The 24174-nt window shown below is 43.4% G+C and overlaps 1 protein-coding gene across 8 annotated transcripts in view; it reads left to right on the forward strand.

The window, feature by feature from the left end:
• Nucleotides 1-23925, forward strand: part of LOC119954352 (E3 ubiquitin-protein ligase pellino homolog 2) — a 260592-nt gene extending 236667 nt beyond the window's left edge. For 7 of the 8 annotated variants that reach the window (XM_038779572.1, XM_038779530.1, XM_038779547.1 and 4 more), the window contains 2 exons: nt 7516-7560; nt 20946-23925. In XM_038779572.1, coding sequence (XP_038635500.1) covers nt 7516-7560; nt 20946-21512 — 612 coding nt within the window. In that variant the 3' untranslated portion in view covers nt 21513-23925. The remainder of the gene's footprint in view (nt 1-7515; nt 7561-20945) is intronic. The other variant, XM_038779556.1, reaches the window with a different exon arrangement.
• Nucleotides 23926-24174: the final 249 nt, after the last annotated feature.

The raw sequence follows: 24174 nt of genomic DNA on the forward strand, positions 1-24174 counted from the left end.
GTCCTTTGAACACTTTTCTCCAGGAATATATTCTTGTATCCATATACTTAATCATGCCTCTGCTGATCAGCAAAATATGATAAAATTGATAGACCTGCCTTTCCGCAACCAACCTGCCAGGACCAGCTGAAATAATTATTGGTGGCTAGCAGAATCTAGAATATCAACACATTTTCTGTTCTGTCTGATACTTCCAAGTACTGTTGAAAGATGGTGATAGGCTCAGGGCACTATTGATAATGGCCTCAAATTTGATTAAATAGTGCAGTACCTAGAAGAGGCCTTCTCTTTCTCCATGTTGGCCCAATCTTTGACCTACTGAAAAACCTGATTTGGGTAATCTCAAATAAAATTAGGCTGACATTTTCAGGGTTCTTCTGTCCATTATTGTCATATCCTGCTTCTATGGATTCTACAGGGGCAATCCTACTGCAACACTGTTAAGGTTATCCTTATTGGCATTGATGGGCTTTTAGTGGTCAGAATCCCACCCAGTGCCTCTTCTGCATCTTGATTTAGCCCCAGTACATTTTCATGGATCATACTGCATTCCCTTTCACTATCCCTTGAGAGACTTTGAGTTTAATTCTCCCCTGGGATGAATTCACCAGAGATGGTCAGGGTGGCAATTTCGAGCTTCATAGTGAAGGAAAATCCAGCTCCTTTTCTTTTAGCTGGTTGGATTTGCTAGTTCAGTTGGTTGGGACCAAAGTTTACTATCATGTGGTAGGTCTTTCATTATATTCCACAAACAACAATGCATTGAGCCTATAATGCAGAATGAAAGAAAGTTACTCACTTTATTGTCAACCATTAAGCCTACCCTTGCTATGCAATTTCTTTTCTCCTTGAATATATTAGCAACAACTTATTAATATGCCTGAAATCAGATCCATCTGTGCTTACCTGCTGCATTTAAAAATTTTTGTGATCCATTTATACAAGGACTATTGTAAGAGCTGCTTTTTGCATCTTGTTTTATGAAGGTCATCTGGAAATGTTATCCTCAGAGACCACCTTCTTAATGGCTTTACCAACATGTTTGATTGGCTTACCTATGGAACGACTTGGGCAAATTGTACTAAAGTCAGATTTTCCGTCTCGTCAGCCGACCAATAGGGTTTCCCATTGTGGGCAGCGCCATGCCATCAGGAAATCCCCGGGCTGCCAGCGCAACGGAGAATCCTGACACCAGAGAATCCAGCCCGCTATTCTTCCAGCCTGTCAGATAGTGCCCCCCTGTAACTCACTCGCCACCCCCGGGCCACTCCCCACCAGTCCCCCCAGCCCCCGCCAAAGCCCTCAATGCCAGCGTAACGCCCCCCCCCCCCCCCCCCCCCCCCCCCTTACTGTGGCGATCGTCTCTGAAATTTGAGAGGACACACGACCGATGCTGTCGGGAAGTTGGCCCATCAGGGGTGGAGCATCGGTGGAGGGCCTGAGGCTGTTATAATGGTGTGCGGCTTACTCCTTGAGTGCGCCGTTTTTCAGGGGGTGGCCCATCCAAAAAATGGCGCCGTCCCCAATTTCACCATAAAAACGGATTCTCCGGCCAATCACCGAACGCAATTTTGGCGTTGGCAATCGGAGAATCCTGCCCCAGGTCTTTTGGTGTTCAAGGGCTTCCCCCCTCTTCAACTCGTAAGCCACGGATCAGTCTTGAGCATTGAATGAAGGATACAGAATGAAGAAGAAATATTACAAACCTTATAGTATTTAATCCTTTGAAAATAAAATGTTTCCATGATGTGTAAAATAAAATTACATTAAAAATTGTAATGACATAAAATTGACAATATAAATGAGAAGAATTTAAATTGTAAATTAGCACTTCCATTTGAACAGGACATGTGCAAAATTTAAAATAACCCACTTGTACTGAGATCATTTGGGGTTCCGTCCAGTTACATTAGGAATAAACAATAAAAAGGCCTTCATTAAGAATGATACAGTATAGAAAATGGATGTTTGAACCATTGTACCCATGCTGGCTCTTTGGTAGAGTACAGAGTTAACCATATTGTATTTGCTCCTTGGGCCTGTGAAAGAAAAAAAAACCTTCAACTATTTATCTACTTCTCTTCTAAATGTTACTATTGAATCTGCTTTTATCACCCCTTCAGGCAGTGCATCCCAAATCAACTCTTTGTTTTTTAAAAATAAAAAGTTTTCTACTTTTGACAATTATCTTATTGCCACTTCTGCCTCTGGAAACCATTTCTCATGTATTCTATCAAAATGCTTCATGATTTTGAATAACTCTTAAATATCCCACTTACCTTCTTTGAAATAAGGAAAACAACTTAGGGGCTGGTTTAGCACAGGGCTAAAGAGCTGGCTTTTAAAGCAGACCTAGGCAGGCCAGCAGCGTGGGTTCAATTCCCATACCAGCCTCCCCAGACGGGCGCCGGAATGTGGCGACTAGGGGCTTTTCACAGTAACTTCATTTGAAGCCTACTTGTGACAATAAGCGATTTTCATTTCGTTTCAACTCCAGCTTACATAGAATGCACAGCACTGAAAAGGCCATTCAACCTAACAAGTCAAATGTAGACCAGGAAACCTCCAACTGATTACCATCAACTGCCCTCCCTCAGCTGATGAATCAGTTCTCCTCCATGTTCAGCACCACTTGGAAGAGGCATGAAGCATAGCAAGAGCACAGAATGTACCCTGGGTGGGGACTTCAATGTTTATCACCAAGAATAGCCCGGTAGTACCACAAGACTGAGTTAAGCCTGAAGCACATATCTGCTAAAGTGGGCCTGGAGCTGCGGGAGCAAACAAGAGGGAAAAACCTACCAGACCTCGTCCTCTTCAGTCCCCCTGTTGTAAATGCATCCGTTATGACAACATAGGTAGGAGTGAAAACTGCACTATTCTCATGAGATAAAGTTCTGTCTTAACATTGAGCATACCCTCCATCGTGTTCTGTGGCACTGCCACCATGTTAAATGGGATAGATTCAGAATGGATATAATAACACATCAGCTACAGCATAATTGTATTCAACCATGAGCTGTAACTTCATGACCCATCAAAATCCTCACTGCATCATTGCCATCACACCAGGAAACAGCAGGTTCAATGACGTGTGCTGAAGGGCATACCTCTTAATTTAAAAAAAACATTTCATTGAAGGCACTTTAAATATATACATCATCACAAAAATATAAAAGCCAACTGCGGCAACAGGTAACAAATCTCTGCACCTCACCCGACCAACACCCCCCCACTCAGCTCACTACAACCCCAGCACTCCACACCCTTTTCCAACTAAAATCCCTTCCAAAACCCTCTTAAGCTCGGACACAGCAAAAATATATGTAGATCGATCGCCGGACCTCCCGCACACTGCCCACACCTATCCTCCACCCATGGAAAGAACCGTCTCATCCTGGACACAGACTTGTGGGCTCCATGCATCACCTTAAATTGAATAAAATTTGCAGATAAAGAGGACGCATTCGCCCTTCGCAGAGCTTCACTCCACACTCTGGCCCCCAACGCCCCTCCCAACTCCTCCTCCCACATGAGCCTGACCTCCTCCACAGGAGCACTCTCCCTCTTAATCAGCTCCCCATACATGTCTAATTTCATCCTCAGACTGAAACTTATCCTGCAGCAGTGGGGGCAACAGCGTCGGAAACTATGGCACCTCCTTCCTATCAAAGTCACTGACCCGCAGGTAATGAATCTATTCACTTTGGTAACTGGTACATCCCCTCCAACTTCTCCAGGTCTGCAAACTTCTCTCCCACGAACAAATCCTTAAAGCATTCTATCCCCACCTGTCGCCACCCCCAAAACCTCACATCCAAACCTATGATTATTGCATATTGGCACCCACAGCGACATGCCTTCCAATCCAAAGTGCTACCAACACTGGTTCCAAACCCTCAGTGCTGATACCACCACTGGACTCGTGAAGTACTTGATTGGCAAGAATGGAAGGGGTGGCAACACCCGCAGTGCCCTCAAGTCGGCTCCCTTACATGAGGCTGCCTCCAAACCTACTGCTTCTCCACCGCCTATTTCCTAGCCATCGCAGTATTTGCTGCCCAGTAGTAATTCAACAAGCTCGGCAATGCTACTTTTCTCTCTCTCTCTCTCTTTCTCTCTTTCTCTCTTTCTCTCTCCTCTCTCTCTCTCTCTCTCTCTCTCTCTCTCTCTCTCTCTCTCTCTCTCTCTCTCTCTCTCTCTCTCTCCTCTCTCTCTCTCTCTTTCCCCCCCCCCCCCCCCCCCCCCCCCCCAAAACTGGGTCAATCCCTTTCCAAAAACACCCACACCCTCCCAATCCACCACACAAATTTCAAAATCATCCCATTAACTTCCCTAAAAAAGGACTTAGGAACAAAAAATCGGAAGGTTTTGGAAATGAACAGAAACTTAACAGCACCATCATCTTCACCGTCTGTACTGGACCCACCAAAGACAATGGCAGCACATCCCACCTCTTAAAGTCTGCCTTTATTCCCTCCACCAGCTGCAGCTGGGCCCAAATCCGCCCACCTTTATCCCAGGGTAGCGAAAACTTCCTCCCATCAACTGAAGTGACAATTCCCCTGCCTCGTCCTCCAGTGTAACCCAAAATAATCCGAGCTGACCTTGTTCGTCCAAACACTCGCCTTAGACGCTTTATACAACAGCCAAACCTAATTCACAAACCCCTGCCTGAACCTGAATCGCGCCAACACCTCAAACAAATAGGCCCAATCGAATTTCCATTTCCACCACCACTTCCACTTCTCGGCCCTCCAAGGGTATCATAATAACAGTAAGCAGCCTCCGTACATTCACCCACAGCTGCCGCGCCTTAGGAGCAGGCATACCTACAACTGAGGTGTCAATCTGGTGAAGCTACAACACAAGACCGTTAGTCAAATAATGGAAGCAGCAGGCAATAGACTGAGGTGAAGTGTTTCCACAAACAAAGGATCAGACCTGAGCTCTGTAGTCCTGCCACATCCAGTCACGAAAGTAAATAACTGTACTGCAGTATACGGGTTCAATCCCGGCCCTGGGTCACTGTCCGTGTGGAGTTTGCGCATTCTCGCCATGTCTCCGTGGGTTTCACCTCCACAACCCAAAGATGTGCAGGGTAGGTGGATTGGCCATGCTAAATTGCTCCTTAATTGGAAAAAAAAGAATTAGATACTCTAAATTAAAAAAGATGAATGTAAACAACTAACAGAAGGAGGAGACTCCACCAATATCCCCATCCTCAATGATTGGGGAGCCCAGTGCATCAGTGCAAAAGCCAAAGATGAAGCATTTGCAACCATCTTCATCCAGAAATGTTGTGGATGATCCATCTCAGCCTCCTGTAGAGGTCCACATCATCACTAATGCCACTCTTCAGCCCATTAGATTCACTCCCATGTGAGATCATAAAACGGCTGAAGGCACAGGATGCTGCAAAGGCCCTGACAGCATCCCAGCAAAGTACTGAAGACTTGTGCTCTAGAACTAACCGGACCCATAGCTAAGCTGTTCCAGTGTAGCTACAACACTAGCATTTATCTGACTTGTGGAAAATTGTATAGATTTGTCCTGTCCACAAAAAGCAGGACTAATCCAATCCTGCCCCATGAGCCCCTTCTCGATAATCAGCAAATTGTAGGAGGGTGTCATTGACAACAATAACAAGCGATACTTACGCAGAAATAACCTGCTCACTCACTGATGCTCTGTTTGGATTCCACCAGGGCTACTTGACCCCTGACTTCATGACCGCCTTGGTCCAATCAAGGTTGAAAGAGTTGCACCTAAGGGGGAAAGGTGAGAATGACTGCACTTTCCACCAAGGCAGCATCTGATCAAGTGTGGCATCAAGAACTGGCAAAATTGAAGTCAATGGGAATCAGGAACAACTCCCAAATGGTTAGAGTCACACATAGCTCAAACGAAGATAGTGGTAGTTATTGGAGGGCATTCATCTCAGTCCCAGGGCACTGCTGGAGGAGTTCCTTAGGGTAGTGTCCTAGACCCAATCATCTTTAACTGCTTCATCAATTACCTTCTCTCAATTGTAAGTTGGGACATTTGCTGATGATTCCACAATTCAGTTACATTTGCAACTCCTCAGAAACTGAAGCAGTCCGTGTCTATATGCAGTTAGCCCTTGCCAATTCAGGCTGGGGCTGATATGATTGCATAATTCAGTACCATGAGCAACTCCTCACAAATTGAAGTAGTCTTTGCCTATATGCATTAAGACCTGAACAATATTCATGTTTGGGCTGATGACTGGAAAGTTACATTTGTGCCACACAAATGCTAGGAAATGAACATCTTGAACAAGAGCGAATGTAATTATTTATTGGCATTACCATCACTGAATCCCCTATCTGGGGGTTACCATTGACCAGAAATTGAACTGGAATGAATACTGTGGCTACAAGAGCAGGTCAGATGCTGCGAGTTCAGAGGTGAATAACTAATTTCCTGACTCCATGTGGCAAGTCATCCACCTACAAGGCATAATTCAGGAGAGTGATGGATGGCTGGATTGCTGCAGCTCCAACCACTCTCAAAGAGCTTAACATCATCTAGGACAGATCTGTCCACTAAATCTGCAACCCATCCACCACTTAAGTATTCATCCTTTTCCCCATCAATACGCAGTGACAGCAGTGTGTACAAGATGCACTGCAGCAGCTTACTAAGGCTTCTTTAATAAGCACTTTCCAAATCTGCGACCCATACCAGGCGCATGGAAGCACCACCGGCAACAAGTACTCCTCAAGCCACACACCATTCTGATCTAGAAGTACATTATCGTTACTTCACTGTCACTGGATGAAAACCCTGGCACACCCTTCATAGCAGCACTGATGGTGTCTGTGCACCAGTTGGACTGCAGCGGTTCGAGAAGGTAGTTCAGCACTACCTTCTCGAGCAATTAAGGCAGGCAACAAATGTTCGCCTTGCCAGCGATGCCCAAATCTCATGAAAGAGCAAAAAAAACTGGCTGTGCTAGCATTTACACTGCAGGTCTCATCCCATTCCATTTACAGTAAGAAGTCTGACAACACCAGGTTAAAGTCCAACATGTTTGTTTCAAACACTAGCTTTCGGAGCAGTGTTCCGAAAGCTAGTGTTTGAAATAAACACATTGGACTTTAACCTGGTGTTGTAAGACTTCTTACTGTGCTCACCCCAGTCCAACGCCGGCATCTCCACATCATTCCATCTACCACATCTCCGCCTAAAGTTTCAGGAAAAATTTATCTCCTTGCCTCTTGTTTACTTGTCTAGTTTCTGTTTGAAATAATCAAAGCTCCATTTTATGTATTCATTCATGGGAAGTGAATGTCATTAGCGAGGCCAACATTTGTTATCCATTTCTAATTGCCATGGAGAAGGTCATGGTTAGCTGCCTTCTTGAAGTGCTGCAGTCCATGTGGGTGTAAGTACTTCCACAGTGCTTTTAGGTAGGGGGTTCTTAATCAGAACTGTGAGAGACTTGGGGAATTTGCAAGTGATGGTGTTACGTGCGCCTTATTCTCCTAGATGGTGGAGGCTGAGGTGTTGGGCGATGCTGTCAAAGAAGTCATGGTGAGTTTCTACAATGAATATTGACAGGTGATGTATGCTACAGTCTGTGTGCTGGTGGTACAGGTAACAAATGTTGTAAGGTAGTGGATGGGGATGCCAATCAAACAGGCTGCATTGTCCTGGGTAATTTTGTGCTTTTGAGTGTTGTTGGAGTTACAGTCATCTGGACAAATGGAAAGTATTTCTTCACATTCTTGTAAATAGGGCTTTGAGGAATCAGTAGGTGGACACTCACTACAAAATACTTAAGCCTTTGACCTGTTCTTGCAACCACAGTAGTGACCATTACAGTTAAGTTTGTGGCTAATGGTGATCCCCAGGATGTTGATGGTGAAGACTTTGACAATGCTAATGCTGTTGAATGTCAAGAGATGGTGACTATTATAGAATAATAGAATTATTACAGCACAGAAGTAGGCCATTCAGCCTGTCGTGCCTTGCTAGCAATCTGCAAGGGAAATTTCACTAGTCACATTCCTCTGCCTTTTCCCCAGAGCCCTCAACTTTTTTATCTTCAGATAATTCTCCCAAAAAACAGACTTATATTCATAATGCCATATCAAAAACAACTAATCCTTTAATAGCCTCTTTTCTGTCAATCAAACTGTGAACTTGGCATCCCCACTGAGATAATGGTAGGTTGTGGAAAGCATCCAAATATTCATAATGATAGCCATTAGAAAAATGTCAACCATCAACAACTTCCAGAAAAGGTTTTTCTTTACCTCTTACTGAGACAGGTAAGCTATTTTTTTTTTAATGGCTAGGTATTTAAATAACTTCACAACTGGACAATTCTAGATGCCTTATTTGGCCACCAAGAGTATTTATGGCTCCTCTAATAATGTGTAATTCCTGTGGGTTTAAATCCTTGCTTCATCATGAAGGCAGACTTGTCCCTTTCCCCCACTGATGAAAATAGGATCTGTCAGAAATGGGGGTCCCACCCATAGTTTTAAGGGTCCATGGCGTCTGTCCCCATGACTTTGCAAAAACCCAGCCCCAGATGTTTCTCATTCCACTCGTAGGTCCAATTCCTCCCTGCACCCAAAATCTCCCTGAATTGCCTATTCTGTTCCAGACTCAGCTACTTTCATTTTGCATGCTTAGAGCACAGTCCAGTACTCTAGACTTAGTAAAAGAATAGTCAAGGGCAAGTCGAGGATTGGGGAGGAATGCATATAATGAAAAGGTCTTTAGGGGTATAGCAAATGTGGGAGAAGAATTAATTGTGGCCATCTCTCCTCTTTTACCATCTGTAGTCTTTAGCAGGCAGCTGCTCTTATTAAACATCTCTCACCCCTGTTATGCTGCATTTGAATCCCATTGCAGCATTTACTTTTGTCCAGGCGTTTGTGGATTTGCGGATTATGCAAAAAACATTCAACTGAGTGAACTGTCAAAAGCTGTTCAAAGTGCAGTTGACTGGAGAGATAAAGAATGATTTTAGCTTTCAACATGGGACAGGCTACTACAATTGGTATTTGATTAAACTGAACCAGATGTTTTAGGAAGCACCGGATGAGACAAGGTGGTCTACAGAACCATTCCTCTTGTAAAATCTATGTGGAGGCCATAACGAAAGAAACACTAAATGAATTACAGAAAAGTAGCACAAGTAGAAGGTCAATTGGTGACTGTACTATAATTCAGATGGGCAGGCCCAAATCTCTAACACGGCAGAAGATCTACAAAGACTAATGGCTAGGATGGAATGAAAATTCATGTAAAAAAGACAAACAATATGAAGATCAGGACAAATATAGTCAGGAAAGCAGAGGTCAATTTAAATGGTTAACAGCTTAGAAACACTTGGAAACTTTTCCGTTAGATCGCGCCCTATATTTCTTTTCAGCTTCTTTATGTCCTTACACCTTTCATTCAACCTAACTTTGAGTCATCTGCAGCTTTTAATACATTACTTTTGGGTTCTTTGTCTAAGTCAGTGTTTTTCAAACTTTTTTGCCTGGGACCCACTTTTACTAACCAGCCATCCTTTGGGACCCACCCCTCTGCCTTCTCCCCATAATCCCTGATCCTCTTAATAATCAAGAACTTATTTAACTCTGTCTTAAAGACACTCAGTGCTAAACCAGAACATTTTCATTTTTTTAAAAATTGAGTATCCAATTATGTTTTTTCCAATTAAGGGGCAATTTAGCATGGCCGATCCACCTACCATACACATCTTTTGGGTTGTGGGGGTGAGACCCACACAGACACAGGGAGAATGTGCAAACTCCACACAGATAGTGACCCAGTGCGGGGATCGAACTTGGAGCCTCGGCACAGTGAGGCAGCAATGCTAATCACTGCTCCACCGTGCCGCCCACAGAACTATATAATTTAACATATTTTGCCTAGGAATATCAGAAAGTTTCAATACCTCTGAACAATAGCCATTGTAACTTTCCTATCCAGTAAAATGGGGTCTTGTTAAATGTAGTTTGATCAGATCTCTTTGAATTGGTTTGATTTTACGGTAACAAATTATATTCTGTAGGTGTACAAGATAAAAAAGGAAACATTTCAGTTGGCAGTAAATCACTTTACGTTTTCCCTGAAGTTGGTCAGTTTGGCAGAGGAGGAGGGAGAAAACACCAGATAGTGCTGAGGATACAGTAGATTTGGAACATGGTCCATGTAGAACATAGAACATAGAACAGTACAGCACAGAACAGGCCCTTCGGCCCTCGATGTTGTGCCGAGCAATGATCACCCTACTCAAACCCACGTATCCACCCTATACCCGTAACCCAACCTTACTTTTTTAGGACACTACGGGCAATTTAGCATGGCCAATCCACCTAACCCGCACATCTTTGGACTGTGGGAGGAAACCGGAGCACCCGGAGGAAACCCACGCACACACTGGGAGGACGTGCAGACTCCGCACAGACAGTGACCCAGCCGGGAATCGAACCTGGGACCCTGGAGCTGTGAAGCATTTATGCTAACCACCATGCTACCGTTTCTATTAAACCTGAAGTTACAGCTACTATTCATTATTAAATGAGTTTGTGATGTCAGCATTTCCATTGCCTTCAGGGCCAATTAGGACACCACCTCTTCCTAATTCGTACCAAAGAATGTTTTCTGTCTGGCGAATTATGATTGAAATTGATTATAATTACATTGAGGTTAATTTGCATTATCTATTTTGAAAATGGAATATTGGTTTTAAGAACATACCTCATCAAGATTGGAAATAATTCACAAAACTCAGGTCGAGTTCAGAGCAATTAAGTAATCTACTCCTGCCTTGGTCAATTTAATTTCTTTAATGGACAATATTAGAAAATATTGTGATATTCTGTGTGTTTACCTTGTAAGTAACTGCATAATTTCTAAACCTTTGGTGGCAAACTTTAAGTTTTTAAGTAATGAAGTGACAAAATGTGAAATTACCATCTATCTCTATGTTCTGAATGCTGTTTCTCCCTGCTCAAGTAATTTTCTCAAAAGCGTCCTCTTCTACTAAATATCCCTGTTGTTGCCCTTCTCAGTAAAATCCTCTAGCCTGCCATACTCCAAATCTTTTCAGTACTGCACTCCCGGAAATCCATTTAATTCCATTTTGAACCTGAGATATTTGGCAAATTAGATACATGTGCCAGAAGCTGGAAGCCCATGACTCATGCAAAATTGGACCTTAGGTATCATCAGTTACTTTGCATACCCCTCGGGCAAATCCTATATTGGGGGGCAAGATAATCAGGGCAAACTAGGTCTGGCTGGCAGCAGTTTATGGCAGTGTTGTGAAGCCACAAGGAGCACTCCAGATTCTCCACGCTTATGGGAAGGTATGTATAGATCAAACAAACCATTTGCTACCGTTTGATAGTGGCATTAATGGTGGTTGGTTAGGCTGCCGAAAATATGGACAATCTGAATATTCCACTATGACTAATTCAGGAAAAAGATCCTCAAAAGGGGTAATCTCTAAAGTGGTTCCTCAATCCCTATTAAAGTAGCCTCTGGTGATGCCTGCATATAACCTGACCCAAGTGTCCTTGGGATGTAAATACCGCTAGAAAGTTCGACTATTTATTTTTATATTTCTGGCTGACTTTCTCTTGTACTGTGATTTCTTCCTCATTAATCTTTGTCATTGTTTGCTGTTCTTTATATTTAGCCCAATCTTTTGTCCTGCCACTCACCTTTGAGGAATTGTGTGCTTTTTCTTTCAATTTGATACTACCTTTAACTTCCTTAGTTAGCCATGGGTGGTGCGTCCTTCCCTTCGAGTCTTTCTTTCTCACTGGAATGTATTCTGAAATATTCCTTTAAATGTCTGCCACTGCATCTCTACTGACCTATCCTTAAAATAATTTCCCAGTCCACTGCCTCTGTTTATTAAAATCCATGACTAGGCCTTGGACAGCATGGACCACTTTCCATAGCTTGTGAGTTGTCAACAAATCTAGACATCGATGATGAGATTCAACACTGCCTTCAATGTGCCAGCGCAGCCTTCGGTCGCCTGAGGAAGAGAGTGTTTGAAGATGAGGATCTAAGACCCGGCACCAAACTTAAATCTACAGAGCTGTCATGATACCCGCTCCCTTATTTGGATCAGAGACATGGGGCGGAATTCGCCGTCCCGCCAGCAGTGGGACTATCTGTCCCTCCAGTCAGCCAATGGGATTTCCCATTGTGGGCGGCTCCAAGCCGTCAGGAAATCCATGGGTGTGGGTGTGCTGCCGGCGCAGCGGAGAATCCAGCCCATGGCAATGTACAGCAAGCATTTTCAAATCCTGCAGTAGTACCGGTTCCACACAATGCTTTTTTTTCTTTATATAAATTTAGAGTACCCAATTAATTTTTTCCAACTGAGGGGCAATTTAGAGTGGCCAATCCACCTACTCTGCACATCTTTGGGTTGTGGGGGCAAAACCCACGCAGACACTGGGAGAATGTGCAAACTCTACACTGACTGTGACCCAGAGCCGGGATCGAACCTGGGACCTCGATGCAGTGAGGCAGCAGTGCTAACCACTGCACACAATCCTGCAAATGCAGTGGCAGGATGCGTGCACCAACGTCTGTGTTTTTTGCTCAGGCTAACAACCCTAGCAATGAAGCATTGGCCATGCTCGATCAGCTCTGCTGGGTGTGCCACATCATCTACATACCTGACATTAGACTCCTGAAACCAGCGTTCTACGGAGCTTCAACATGGCAAATGACCCCCCATAGGGCAGAGGAAATGCTGCAAGGACATTCTCAAAGCCTCCTTTAAAAAGTGCCACATCCCCATCGACACCTGAGAATCCCTTGCCCAAGACTACCTCAAGCGGAGGGAAAGCATCTGGAAAGGAGCTGAATACTTTGAGTTTCATCGCCAAGAGCAAACTGTAGCCAAGTGTCAACAGCAAAAGGAGGCAGCCTGGCCACCCCACCCACCCGCTCCTGCAACCGCCATCTGTCCCACCTGTAGGACAGAGACTAGTTCGCGCACTGGACTCTTCACCTGAAGACTCACTTTTTTTACTGTGGAGGCATTAGTCATCCTCGACTGCAAGGGACTGCCTAAGAAGAAGAATCTAATTTCCTAGTTCGCTTTATCCAGCTCTGTTTTCATGCCCTCCCAATTGCTCTTACTTAAGTTTGAAAACATTAATTTGAGATCCATCCCTCTCTCCCTCATCAAGACCCACTTCTCTCAGTTTAGCATCTCATCCAAAAGAGCATCTCCCACAGTACAGCACTTTTGAGTACTGCACTGGAGTGTCAGCCTGGATATTTGTACTCCAGCTTCTGCATTGGGACTTGAACCTAATATAGTTGGACTTTGAAATGAGAGTACTGCAAACTGAACCTCATCTGACATATCAGACATAGCACTGCAAACATTTTTGTCGCATTTTATACCTGAGAATTGGGGTCCAATTTCCTGGCTATTGTGTTGTTCATGTTGTACACATTCCAACTGGAAAACGTGTTTTCCAGGTAGGCTAGTGTCAAGTGATCCACCTATGAGGTTTTACAGGAGGCTACACAGTTGGATTAAAGTGCTATTCAAATGTATAGAAAGATTTTTTTTATCGGCACAAATTCAGTGCAGAGCAGAAGTCCTTTTAAAATGGTTTTTTAAAAAAGCATTCCAGTTGCTTGTTTCCTTTCCGAGAGCATTGACTGTTCAGTATATTCCTTAAGCACTGACAATTTGTGATTGTTTTATCAAATTGTGCATTCTCGATGTGTGGATATTTTGTTTAACTGCAGGGTACACCTAAATCGGTGCTGCCTTCTCATCAACTTATATTCAAGGACGGGGTCACGAGATACTAATTATAGTTTCTTTGTGGCTGCTAATTTACAATTGATTAATTGATTATTAGCTGTTGTGCAAAAAAGTAAAACATTAAGGGTGGAATTCTGGGCAGGTTGGTGGTCGGTAGGAGCCAAAAAGTCGACAACATGCCAGCATAAAATCACATTGCAATTCTCCAAATTGCCGAACAGTCATCCCTTTGGCGTGTGACACGAGCACAATTTACATTTGTATGTACCTCATAAGGGCACATTAAAAGAGCTGCCTTCCGGCATCTCGTCAGGTTTTCCAATCATGCCAATGTGAAATCAAGTGGGTGTCAAATCCGATTGATAGAGTGGTGTGCACAAGGCTGCTCTCAGTTCACCAGAGACTTTAAGGTGAGTGCAACAAAGGCTATCTGTTGTCATGCTGCACTGCTCCTGATGCGCGGAACATCGCTGCTGGGGCAGACTGGTTCCTGCCCTCCATCTCCATGCCGATCTGGTCCTCATGGGCAGGCACTCTTTCCCAGGGTAGAGGGGTCAATCACTAAGGGGCATAGGTTTAAGGTCTGTGGGGCGAAGTTGAGGAGATGTGCGAGGCAGTTCTTTTACACAGAGGGTGATGCGTGCCTGGAACGTGCTGCCAGGGGAGGTTGTGGAAGCACATACCTTAACGGTATTCAAAAGGCATCTTGTCAAATACATGGATAGGAGGGGTCTGGTATGGAGGGATACGGCACTAGGAGTGCTGAGGGTTTTGACCAAAGGGTGGTATCATGACCGGTACAAGCCTGTAGGGCCGAAGGACCTGTTCCTGTGCTTTATTGCTCTTTGTTCTCATGGACAGTACCGTGCTGCTGGACGTATCTCTGTTCAGTACCGTGCCTGAGGTTGGTGGGTACAGGGCCTCCTTACCCTCCGGGACCATTACAAATCGGATGGTCTACAACTGGGCAGGACTGGAACCAATGTCCTAGGGGGTGCTTTTGCTAACACTGTTTGGGAGGTTTTAAACTAATGTGGCAGGGGGATGGGAACCAGATTAGGAAGTTAGAGGTCAGTAAAGAGGCAGCAACTAAAGCCAGTAAGGTATTAGATAATAAACTCATTGTGACTCGGGAAGAGTAGACAGGGAAGAGATGATGAACGCAAAGGGACAGGTGGTCTGAGATGCATTTGTTTTAATGCGTGAAGTGTAGCAGGTAAAGCAGATTAATTTAGGGCTTGGATTAGTATCTGGGAATATGATATTACTTGGTTGAGGGAAGGGCAATATTGGCAACTATATATCCCAGTGTATAGATGCTTCAGGAGGGATATAGAGAGGGAGGTAAAAGGGGTGGAGGAGTTGCATTACTGGTCAGAGATTATATCACAGCTGTGATTAAGGAGAGCACTATGGAGGATTCGAGCACTGAGGCAATATGGGTAGAGCTAAGAAATAGGAAGGGTGCAGTAACATTGTTGGGTTGGGACTTTACTACAGGCCTCCCAAAAGCGAGCGTGAAGTAGAGGTACAAATATGTAGACAGATTATAGAAAAATGTCGGAGCAATAGGGTGTTTGTGATGGGAGATTTTAACTTCCCCAACATTGAATGGGACTCATGTAGTGTTGGAGGCGTAGATGGAGCAGAATTTGTAAGGAGCATCCAGGAGAGTTTTTTAGAGCAGTATGTAAATAGTCCAACTCTGGAAAGGGCCATACTGGACCTGGTATTGGGGAATGATCCCGGCCAGGTGGTTGAAGTTTCAGTCGGTGATTACTTTGGGAATAGCAATCACAATTCCGTAGGTTTTAGAATACTGATGGACAAAGACGAGTGTGGTCCTAAAGGAAGAGTGCTAAATTGGGGAAAGGCCAAGTATAACAAAATTTGGCAGGAGCTAGGGAATATGGATTGGGAGCAACTGTTTAAGGGTAAATCCACATTTGAAATGCGGGAGTCTTTTAAGGAAAGGTTGATTAGAGTGCAGGACAGACGGTCACTGCAATACAGGTCCAAAGTTCCATGGAGGCAAGTGAAGACTGGCGGGGGGGGGGGGGGGGGGGGGGGGGCTTGAGGTGGGGGAACTAGGGAAGCAATGTGGAAGGTTGGTCATGCAAGGAAGAGTGTGGGGGAAGATCAAGGGCTCATGATAGCAGGCAGAGTGGCAAGCAGATGGATGAAGAGGCCACACAATCGAAAGCAGAGGGAAGATCTAGGGGAAGAGAGCTGAAGCCTGACAAGGCTGCATGCAATGTAGATAAAGAAGAGGGTCAAATTGATAGCACATGTATTACTGGAAGGAGATTCATGCAGACTGCAGATTATGGGTTGGGGCCTGTTTGTGTAGCACATTAGGGAAGGTTTGCATAATTATTGAATAGGTCGGCGCTGCAGTGCTTTGCTGTTCTCCATAGACCTCTTTGGAAAGAGGAACTATGTCCAGGCTCTCTTTTGAGTTCAGTGGCTGGCAGACAGGAGTCTCAGTCAGAAGTGTGGGAGAACCCCTAAGCTGGGCTCTGGAACTTCTTCTTGCAATACATACTCACTTCTTGATGCTGCTACAGTGGACAGGGTCTAGGTCAATTACACAAGACACACACCCCATTGCTCTGGAAGTAACAACAAACCAGATTTCTAAATTTCCACTTTTAAAGGGATAGGCACAACTAAATAAACTCATGTCAAAATTGGAAAAGCTACAGAGTAAGACAGTAATGCAGCCTTATCGACTGAAGGCAAGAGTGAAGATGTCACAGCTGCATCAATTGTGCCAGCTCATCAGTGAAGGGCAGTTGCGTGTTAACAATTAAGGCCAAATGAATTCCATTCATTCACCATAAGCAAACGAGTAGTCATAGTTATGCCAAGTCAACAAGTGGAGAACAGAGCAATGGTGGTTCAATTATATAAATCACAAGTTTTCAACTCCCAAAGGCCTCCAGATGTTACATCAGAGGAATGAAATGCTGCTAACCGCTCATGTGTGTGCTGGAGGCCCAGGGTAAGGTTGCAAGAGGAGCAATGCCATCTAAGGTGCGAAAGCCTAGCTGCCCAACTTCTCCCATAGGTCTGTTGTTCACAGCTTTGTACTCTGCACCCTTTCACAATTATGGTCTTCAATATCTCTTTCCAAAGAGGAATCAAAACTGAGAATGGGTCCAGTGATCCAGGGAGCTTTTAGGCAAATGCTCATTTGAGGAAGGAGGGAAAGGCATCTGCATGCACTGCATGGGGGACAAAGCTACGGGGAGCGTGAACATCATCAGGAGGCTGAGGAGCCGAGAGCAAGATTGTGGAGACGACTGGCAGCAGCAAAGGTCTATTGTCCATGAGTCACCTTTCTACGAATAAATGGGAGGCAGTGCAGGACTAGGCTGCAATTGTCCAGCGATCTGGTCCGCCGCATATTCCAAGAAGGCCTGGTGCCAAATGGGTTTGGAGCCTTTCCCCTGCCCAGAAGCTGATGATAAAACTCAATTTATTTCCCTCTTGGCCTTTCCAAGGAGAAACTGGGGTCTTGTGTGGCATTTCACAGTCAGCAACACATTTGTGCATTCAGGAGGTGACCAGTTCTGTTGACGAGGGCCATCATTATGTGAATTTTGTTCTGGGCGAGGATAGCCAGGCTCCAGGATTCACGGGCTTTGCAGTTATTTCTGGGTTCTCAAGAGTGCAGGGTGTTGGTGTTGTGAAAATCCCGTTGCGAGAGTAAGTATTGATATGTGTATTCCACAGCTGAATGTGTGAGATCCGTGAATAGAGTAGCTGCTTGAGTACACAGTACCATGGTGACAGTTTGATAGTGGAGGAAACTGCGAAAGGAGTTACCCTGGCGGAGTTGATGAGATTATTTATCCGCTTTATGTACTGGATCGCGCTTCACGGGCAGGTGGCAGCCACACTGCCCCTCTGGGCAACAGCCTCCCAGGCTGGGGAGGTGGGGTTCATGCGCTTTCTTTAGCTACTCCTTGGATAGCGCACACTCCCTGAATAATGGCCTAAAGGGCCTTGGCGGTGAAAACAGGTGCTGCCGCCTTCTTGAGCTACTTGAATTTTGATTCTTGATCCAGACATCCTAAATGGTCTGGTGAAGACAAGTGGTCTGGAAATAGTGCTACGAGTGTGTTGGATTGGTGTTTAAACCTTCAAACCTATCAGCTGAGATCAGGTGGACAAATCTGGTGCTGGCCCGGCGCGAGAGTCTGAGGGGAACTCACCTGTGCATAATTAATTAGTTTTCATGTACGAAATCTGGCATGGACTACAGCCTTTCAGGTAAGCAGAACACCTGCTTCCGGACCACCCGCCTCCGGATTTAGGGCACGATTTAGTGGCCTCGTTGCGCTCGAGTGGAAGCGTGACGAGGTCGGTGAATAGCGGGAGAGGCCTAAAACAAGAATTGCAACAGCCACCAAACTGTTTACATTGCAACCAGCCCACTTCTGTCGGCAAAATCACCACTTAAGATGTATTTCCATACAATTAACGAGAGCCATCCCATATCCAACGGCCTCTTGTGATTCAGCAGCCTCCTCAGCAAGTGGTCACGCTGGCGCTGAATAGTGCTCCTTTTTAAAAACGTGAACCTGCAGAAGGGTTGCTGTGGGGAGCCAAGGAGGTGAGTAGCCATCTTTGCTCACAGGCAAAGAGCCTGGGGACACCGGCTGTCGGAGGGGGGGGGGGGCGTCTGATTGACGAGGCCCCCCAAGAAATCCCCCCTCCCCCCAAATCCAAATGGGAGGGAGCCCACCCCACACCCCCAACACCCACACTGGGCAACCCACCCGGCCCGATTGCGCTCACGCAAACAATGCCAGTTTGGCACCCTGCCAGCTGGCAGTGCCAGGTTGGCATCCAGGTGGCACTGTCAGGGTGGCCAGGTGGCACAAGTATACCCGAAAGGCATGCAATTGGGGGTCTCCAAGGGGAACGGAGACGCCCACGAGTGGGGTTCCGTCTGGTCCCCGTTTGTGGGGACCAGGAGCAAACTGTGCTCACCCAAGGTCCCTGAGGCAAAGGGATTAAATCCCAAAGTCTCAGGTAATTTATGAATCTGGAAATTAGAGTAAGGCTTACTGCCTCGCTCAAATATGCAGATTTGCAAAAACCTGATCCTACCCATTGTGGGCGGGATTCCCCTTGCAACATCTCGCGAGATTGCGTTGAATCTCGCGAGGCGTTGTGAGCCGGGTAGATCACGTGAGTGGGGTGTCCCTGGTTTCACGGGCCACGCTGCGCCGTGGCGAGCTGCTTTCCCGTCACACGGTGGCCGGAAGATGGCGCCCTATGACTCTACTTTCAGTGCTTCGTATTACATCTGCTTTTTTGAAAATATATCCTTTACTTGGTGAGAGATATTTTTGTTTTTGTAGCTTTTTCTGTTCCTATAAAGACGTACTTCAGGTCTCCTTTTTCAACCTAATGATATATATCACTATTGTCCGAATGTAGTATCTTACAAATTGTAACTTTGACCTAGCCTGAAGCACCTTCAACTTGGAAAAGCTAGTGCCATCCAAGTTCTGTGTATCAGAATGAAGTGTTAATTTGCTTATTGACACATCAACGCACCCACACCTAGCCCGCAACATTTCCTTGGAACAGAACTAAAATAGAAGGTCCCAATGCGAGGGGAATTATGGCTTTGAAACAGTAGGATATACCTTACTGTGAAGTAATTAATACTAAAAATGATTCCTATAGCTTTCTTTGTCTTTTGAAGTTATTTAACATATTGTTTAGCCAATGTCACTGCAAAATTCAGGGATTTTTTTCATTCAAAAGAATGTGGCAGATATTCAAAAAGGGTGTTTATGGACTAGCTTCTATAGTAGTTTCTGCTGAAAAGTATTCCTTCAGTAGCAAAATTCCATATTTTGAAGTATAAAAACATTTAATTAAATAAGTTACAATGTGCAATGTATTGCAAGGATATGCAACAGATAATTGTTTTTTTAATATTGGTTCCCAATGTGGCAGCATTTATTACCCATTCCTAATAACTATGAGAAAGTGGTAGAAAAACTGCGATAATAATAATCTTTATTGTCACAAGTAGGCTTACATAAACACTGCAAAGAAGTTACTGTGAAAAGCCCCTAGTCGCCACATTCCGGCATCTGTTCAGGTACACAGAGGGAGAATTCAGAATATCCATATTACCTAACAGTCTTTCGGGACTTATGGGAGGAAACCAGAGCACCTGGAGGAAACCCACGCAGACACGAAGCGAACGTGCACACTCCACACAGAAAGTGACCCAAGCCGGGAATTGAACATGGGACCCTGGCGCTATGAAGCAACAGTTTTAACCACTGTGCCACCATGACACCCACTCTATTTTCATGCTGCTGGCCCTCCCACAATGGTGTTAAATAGGGATTTTTAAGATTTTGAATCTCTTCGCGATGAACCTCTTTACCTTTGTGACACTGGGAATTTACTCTCACACAATTTTGAATGCCTCTTATCAAATCGCCTCTCAATCTTTTCTTCACTGCCCAGCTCACATTGTCCAAAGATTGAAAGTTTATCATTGTGAACTTTATTTTTTTTCTGTTTATTTTAAATTGGCGAGGGGCCGAGAGCTGATAATACGTAGAATTCACTATAAGGAATTACTGAGCTTTATTTTTTTTTAGCTATCATGATTAATCCTGGATACGTCAGATCCTTTTTATTGTCTGTTTCAGTGGCCCTTTCCAGTAGTTCCCTCTGTTGTAGTCACAGCACCAACAGTGGAACAAAATAACACTAATAGTGAGAGCCGAGTTAGTGTTGAAATGCTATTCAGTCATAGGAACATCACAAACTTGCTCAAATTCTGACTTCCACTGGTGTCCAATTTATGGCTGAATGCCACCTCATAGTAATAAAGAGTAACATCAATATCTAATTCCCTGAGGCCAATTATATTATTCCTGTCTCCATACCTACTCAGCACAAATTGGTCATTGAAACTTGGGCCCTTTCTAGTCTGTGCAGTTCAGTTCTAAATTTAGCTTTCCTTTTATCATTGGGAGGCATTAAAATGAGATTTATATTTGTATTATTTTCACTACTGTGTCACAAGGTACGAAAGATGTATGGGAGGAACATTTTTACATGTATGTTGCATTTTTAATTATTTCCTTAGGTGGACAATGAATCCAATGTTCTTCAGGATGGCTCACTTGTTGATCTTTGTGGGGCAACACTTCTGTGGAGAACAGCAGATGGTTTGTTCCATACTCCAACCCAAAAGCACATTGAGGCCCTTCGTCAGGAGATAAATGCTGCTAGACCGCAGTGTCCAGTTGGACTTAACACCTTGGCATTTCCCAGCATCAATCGCAAGGACATAGTGGAAGAGAAACAGCCCTGGGCTTACCTCAGCTGTGGCCATGTCCATGGTTACCACAACTGGGGACATCGCAGTGACACAGAAGCCAATGAGCGAGAATGTCCTATGTGCAGAACTGTTGGCCCATATGTGCCCCTTTGGCTAGGTTGTGAGGCAGGATTTTATGTGGACGCAGGTCCTTCTACACATACATTTAGCCCATGTGGACATGTGTGCTCTGAGAAAACAGCAAAATACTGGTCACAAATTCCATTACCACATGGTACTCATGCATTCCATGCAGCGTGTCCTTTCTGTGCTATACAACTTAATGGAGAGCAAGGCATCATTAAACTAATTTTCCAGGGACCAATTGACTGACGAAGACTTGAAGGAGGGCAAAAAGGACAAAAACCTATTTTGGGACATACTGTGAAAATAATCTGCCACTGTAGCTGGATGCCCACTGTTGCTGAATGATTGACATCATTTTTGGAAGAATTGGGAGGGTGAGCAGGTTGGTGTGGGACAGAGTTACTTGTGTGTGGATGATAATTCATGTTTTACGGGTGCAGTATTTGGAGGAGCCATTCGTAAAAGCTACAACTAAAAAAATAAAAGTTATCCTATTGTCCTAACCTATTTTGCTACAGTGTGCCCTTTGTATAGTTTTATAATTTATATGATTTTAATATATTGTACATATACTTGAATGCCCTGTCCAGATAAAGCTGTAAATCATTTTATGGCTATTGTGTAACCTTAGCAGTAAAGTATTTACTTATTTAGACTTGCTATCTTTTAGTAAGAGTGTATAGCAATGATCTGCTCATTCACTGTATTTTGGTTTCATTTCTCAGGTGTGGAGGTAAATGATTAGCTAAATTCTGCACCAGAGATCAGTGGCAAGGTGGATATTTTTCAAAATACTGAAGTATTCTTTAAAAGCTTAACAAATCTTTTGCAAAGGCTTTTCTGAAATTCAATGCAATATTGTATTTTGAAATTATTCTAATTTTTGAATGATGAAATGAGCTGTAATGCTCTTAACATCTCCCCGCCCCCACCCCTTTATACTGTGTGAAGAAAAGTTGTTAGAATTTAACTAAAACTGAATTAAGGATATTAGTTTTAGTGTTGTATAACAATTGTTTCTCCATTCGAGTTTCATCTTCAGTGTGCCATTAAATACTATTTTAAAGTATCAATATTTGGTGCCGGATTCTAGTCTGTTGGCTCTAAGTTTGTGTACTGTTCAGTTCTGCTGTATAGTGCTCAGTTCTGCTGTATAGTGTATCACCTAAATTGTTTCAAGTCCATTTAAAATATAAATTCCTGTAACAACGCACATGCGCTTTTGCTGATCATCATTGTATAAGCAAGCAGTATGAATATCAGCAGTAACAGAGCTGTGGGCACACCTTCTGGCAAAGTATGGTAGACTGGAATATTTGAACATTTAAAAGACCAACTATAATTTAAAATAGTTTAACAGCTGACCTATTTATAATGCAAATGTAAGATCTTTAGATCACTTATTTTCAAAATGTTTCCTAATAGTTTTCCAGGGTCATTTTGTAATTTTTTGAGGGGGCATGTAAGTTCAGATGCAACTTGCTTTTAATTATCTCCTTTTGAATGAAATAATCATAGTAAACAGCAGAGGTATTGATCCAGAATTCAAAGTATCTGCATTACTCTTTCTCTCATCATTTATTTTGGCTTGACTTTTGGGGAATCCCAGAATCATCATAAACTATTGCCTGAAAAAAACGTTTTTTTAGAACAAGCTAAGTCTTGAAACAGAATGTACACCCATTTTAATTTATAAAACTTTTGATGTGTATGATGCTTACAGCTATTATTGAGGTCTAGATACAGATTTGCATATTTGGTTTGTTGCCTATGATTGTACTGTTTCATTTGCTTATTGTGTGCAGAATAATTTTCAGGCTTAACTGTTACCATGCGCTTCGTATCATGGCATTATCCATATTTCAATGCATTTTCTTGATTCTCAGTGTGGATTAAAAGTCAAATGGCAAGATTTTACCCTTTTATATTCATGTAGTTTAATCTTCTATTACAACTGGTACCTTTCACTGCAAGTGAAAATATTTTCTTGAAAATTCAATTAAGATTAATATATTTACTCTCCATGTTATATTTTTAACACTTGATTGTATTTAATTTAGCTGTTATCCTTGTTAAAAGGAAATACACAAGATAATAAAAGGCTTGACCTATATTTATTTCCAATATGCATATAGAAAGATTAACTCCACTATTACTAATGAAGTATTAGAGTGAAGTGTTGAGCACTCAACAGTACCATGGCAAATCTTGCTTGCAAAATTACATCAAATGAAGTATTACATAATTAAGCTACATACAAAATGGGGGAAGTCTCTTAATTTTTCATCAATATTATGCATAAATGTCAACCTTGTCACATGACTTGGAGCTAACTCCATTTGTTGTAACCACTTTGCTAATTTAAAAATCGCAATTAACGTCAGTGAAAAGATGGCCTTTTTGATAATTTTCAGCACTTGTCACACCAGTGTTAATTTCTATACATACAGAATGAAAGGCTTTCTGATTAAATATTCAGGATTTTGACTGTGTGTGTGTATGTGTGTGTGTGCGTGCGCGCGTGCATTCAGATTTCTCTAGTTTAAAATTCAGTAGCTTTACTTCAGTTTGGTTTGGAAAGAATTTTGCTGGTGCCTAAGATGCAAACTGATTTCTTGTGATGTCTTATTACAAGCTAATAAAGGCTTTTCCAGAAATAGTTATGCATTGGATATATTTTAGTTTGTGTGTTGAATTTTTGTGTTTCATCTGTTCAATATAACATTGGTACATTGCAACAAATAAGATCATGCAAGAGGTACAAGGACTACAAGAATGTGTTCCCTATTATTCACAAGGCACATCCAAACCCTTAATTTTCTTAGAAAGAAGTGAAATGCTTATTTTGCCAATGTTTTACACACACACTGACTAAACTGATGCCTCTTTCCTACATTTTTGATCATCA

This window comes from Scyliorhinus canicula, chromosome 2, assembly GCF_902713615.1.
Source record: "Scyliorhinus canicula chromosome 2, sScyCan1.1, whole genome shotgun sequence".
Lineage (NCBI taxonomy): Eukaryota > Metazoa > Chordata > Chondrichthyes > Carcharhiniformes > Scyliorhinidae > Scyliorhinus > Scyliorhinus canicula.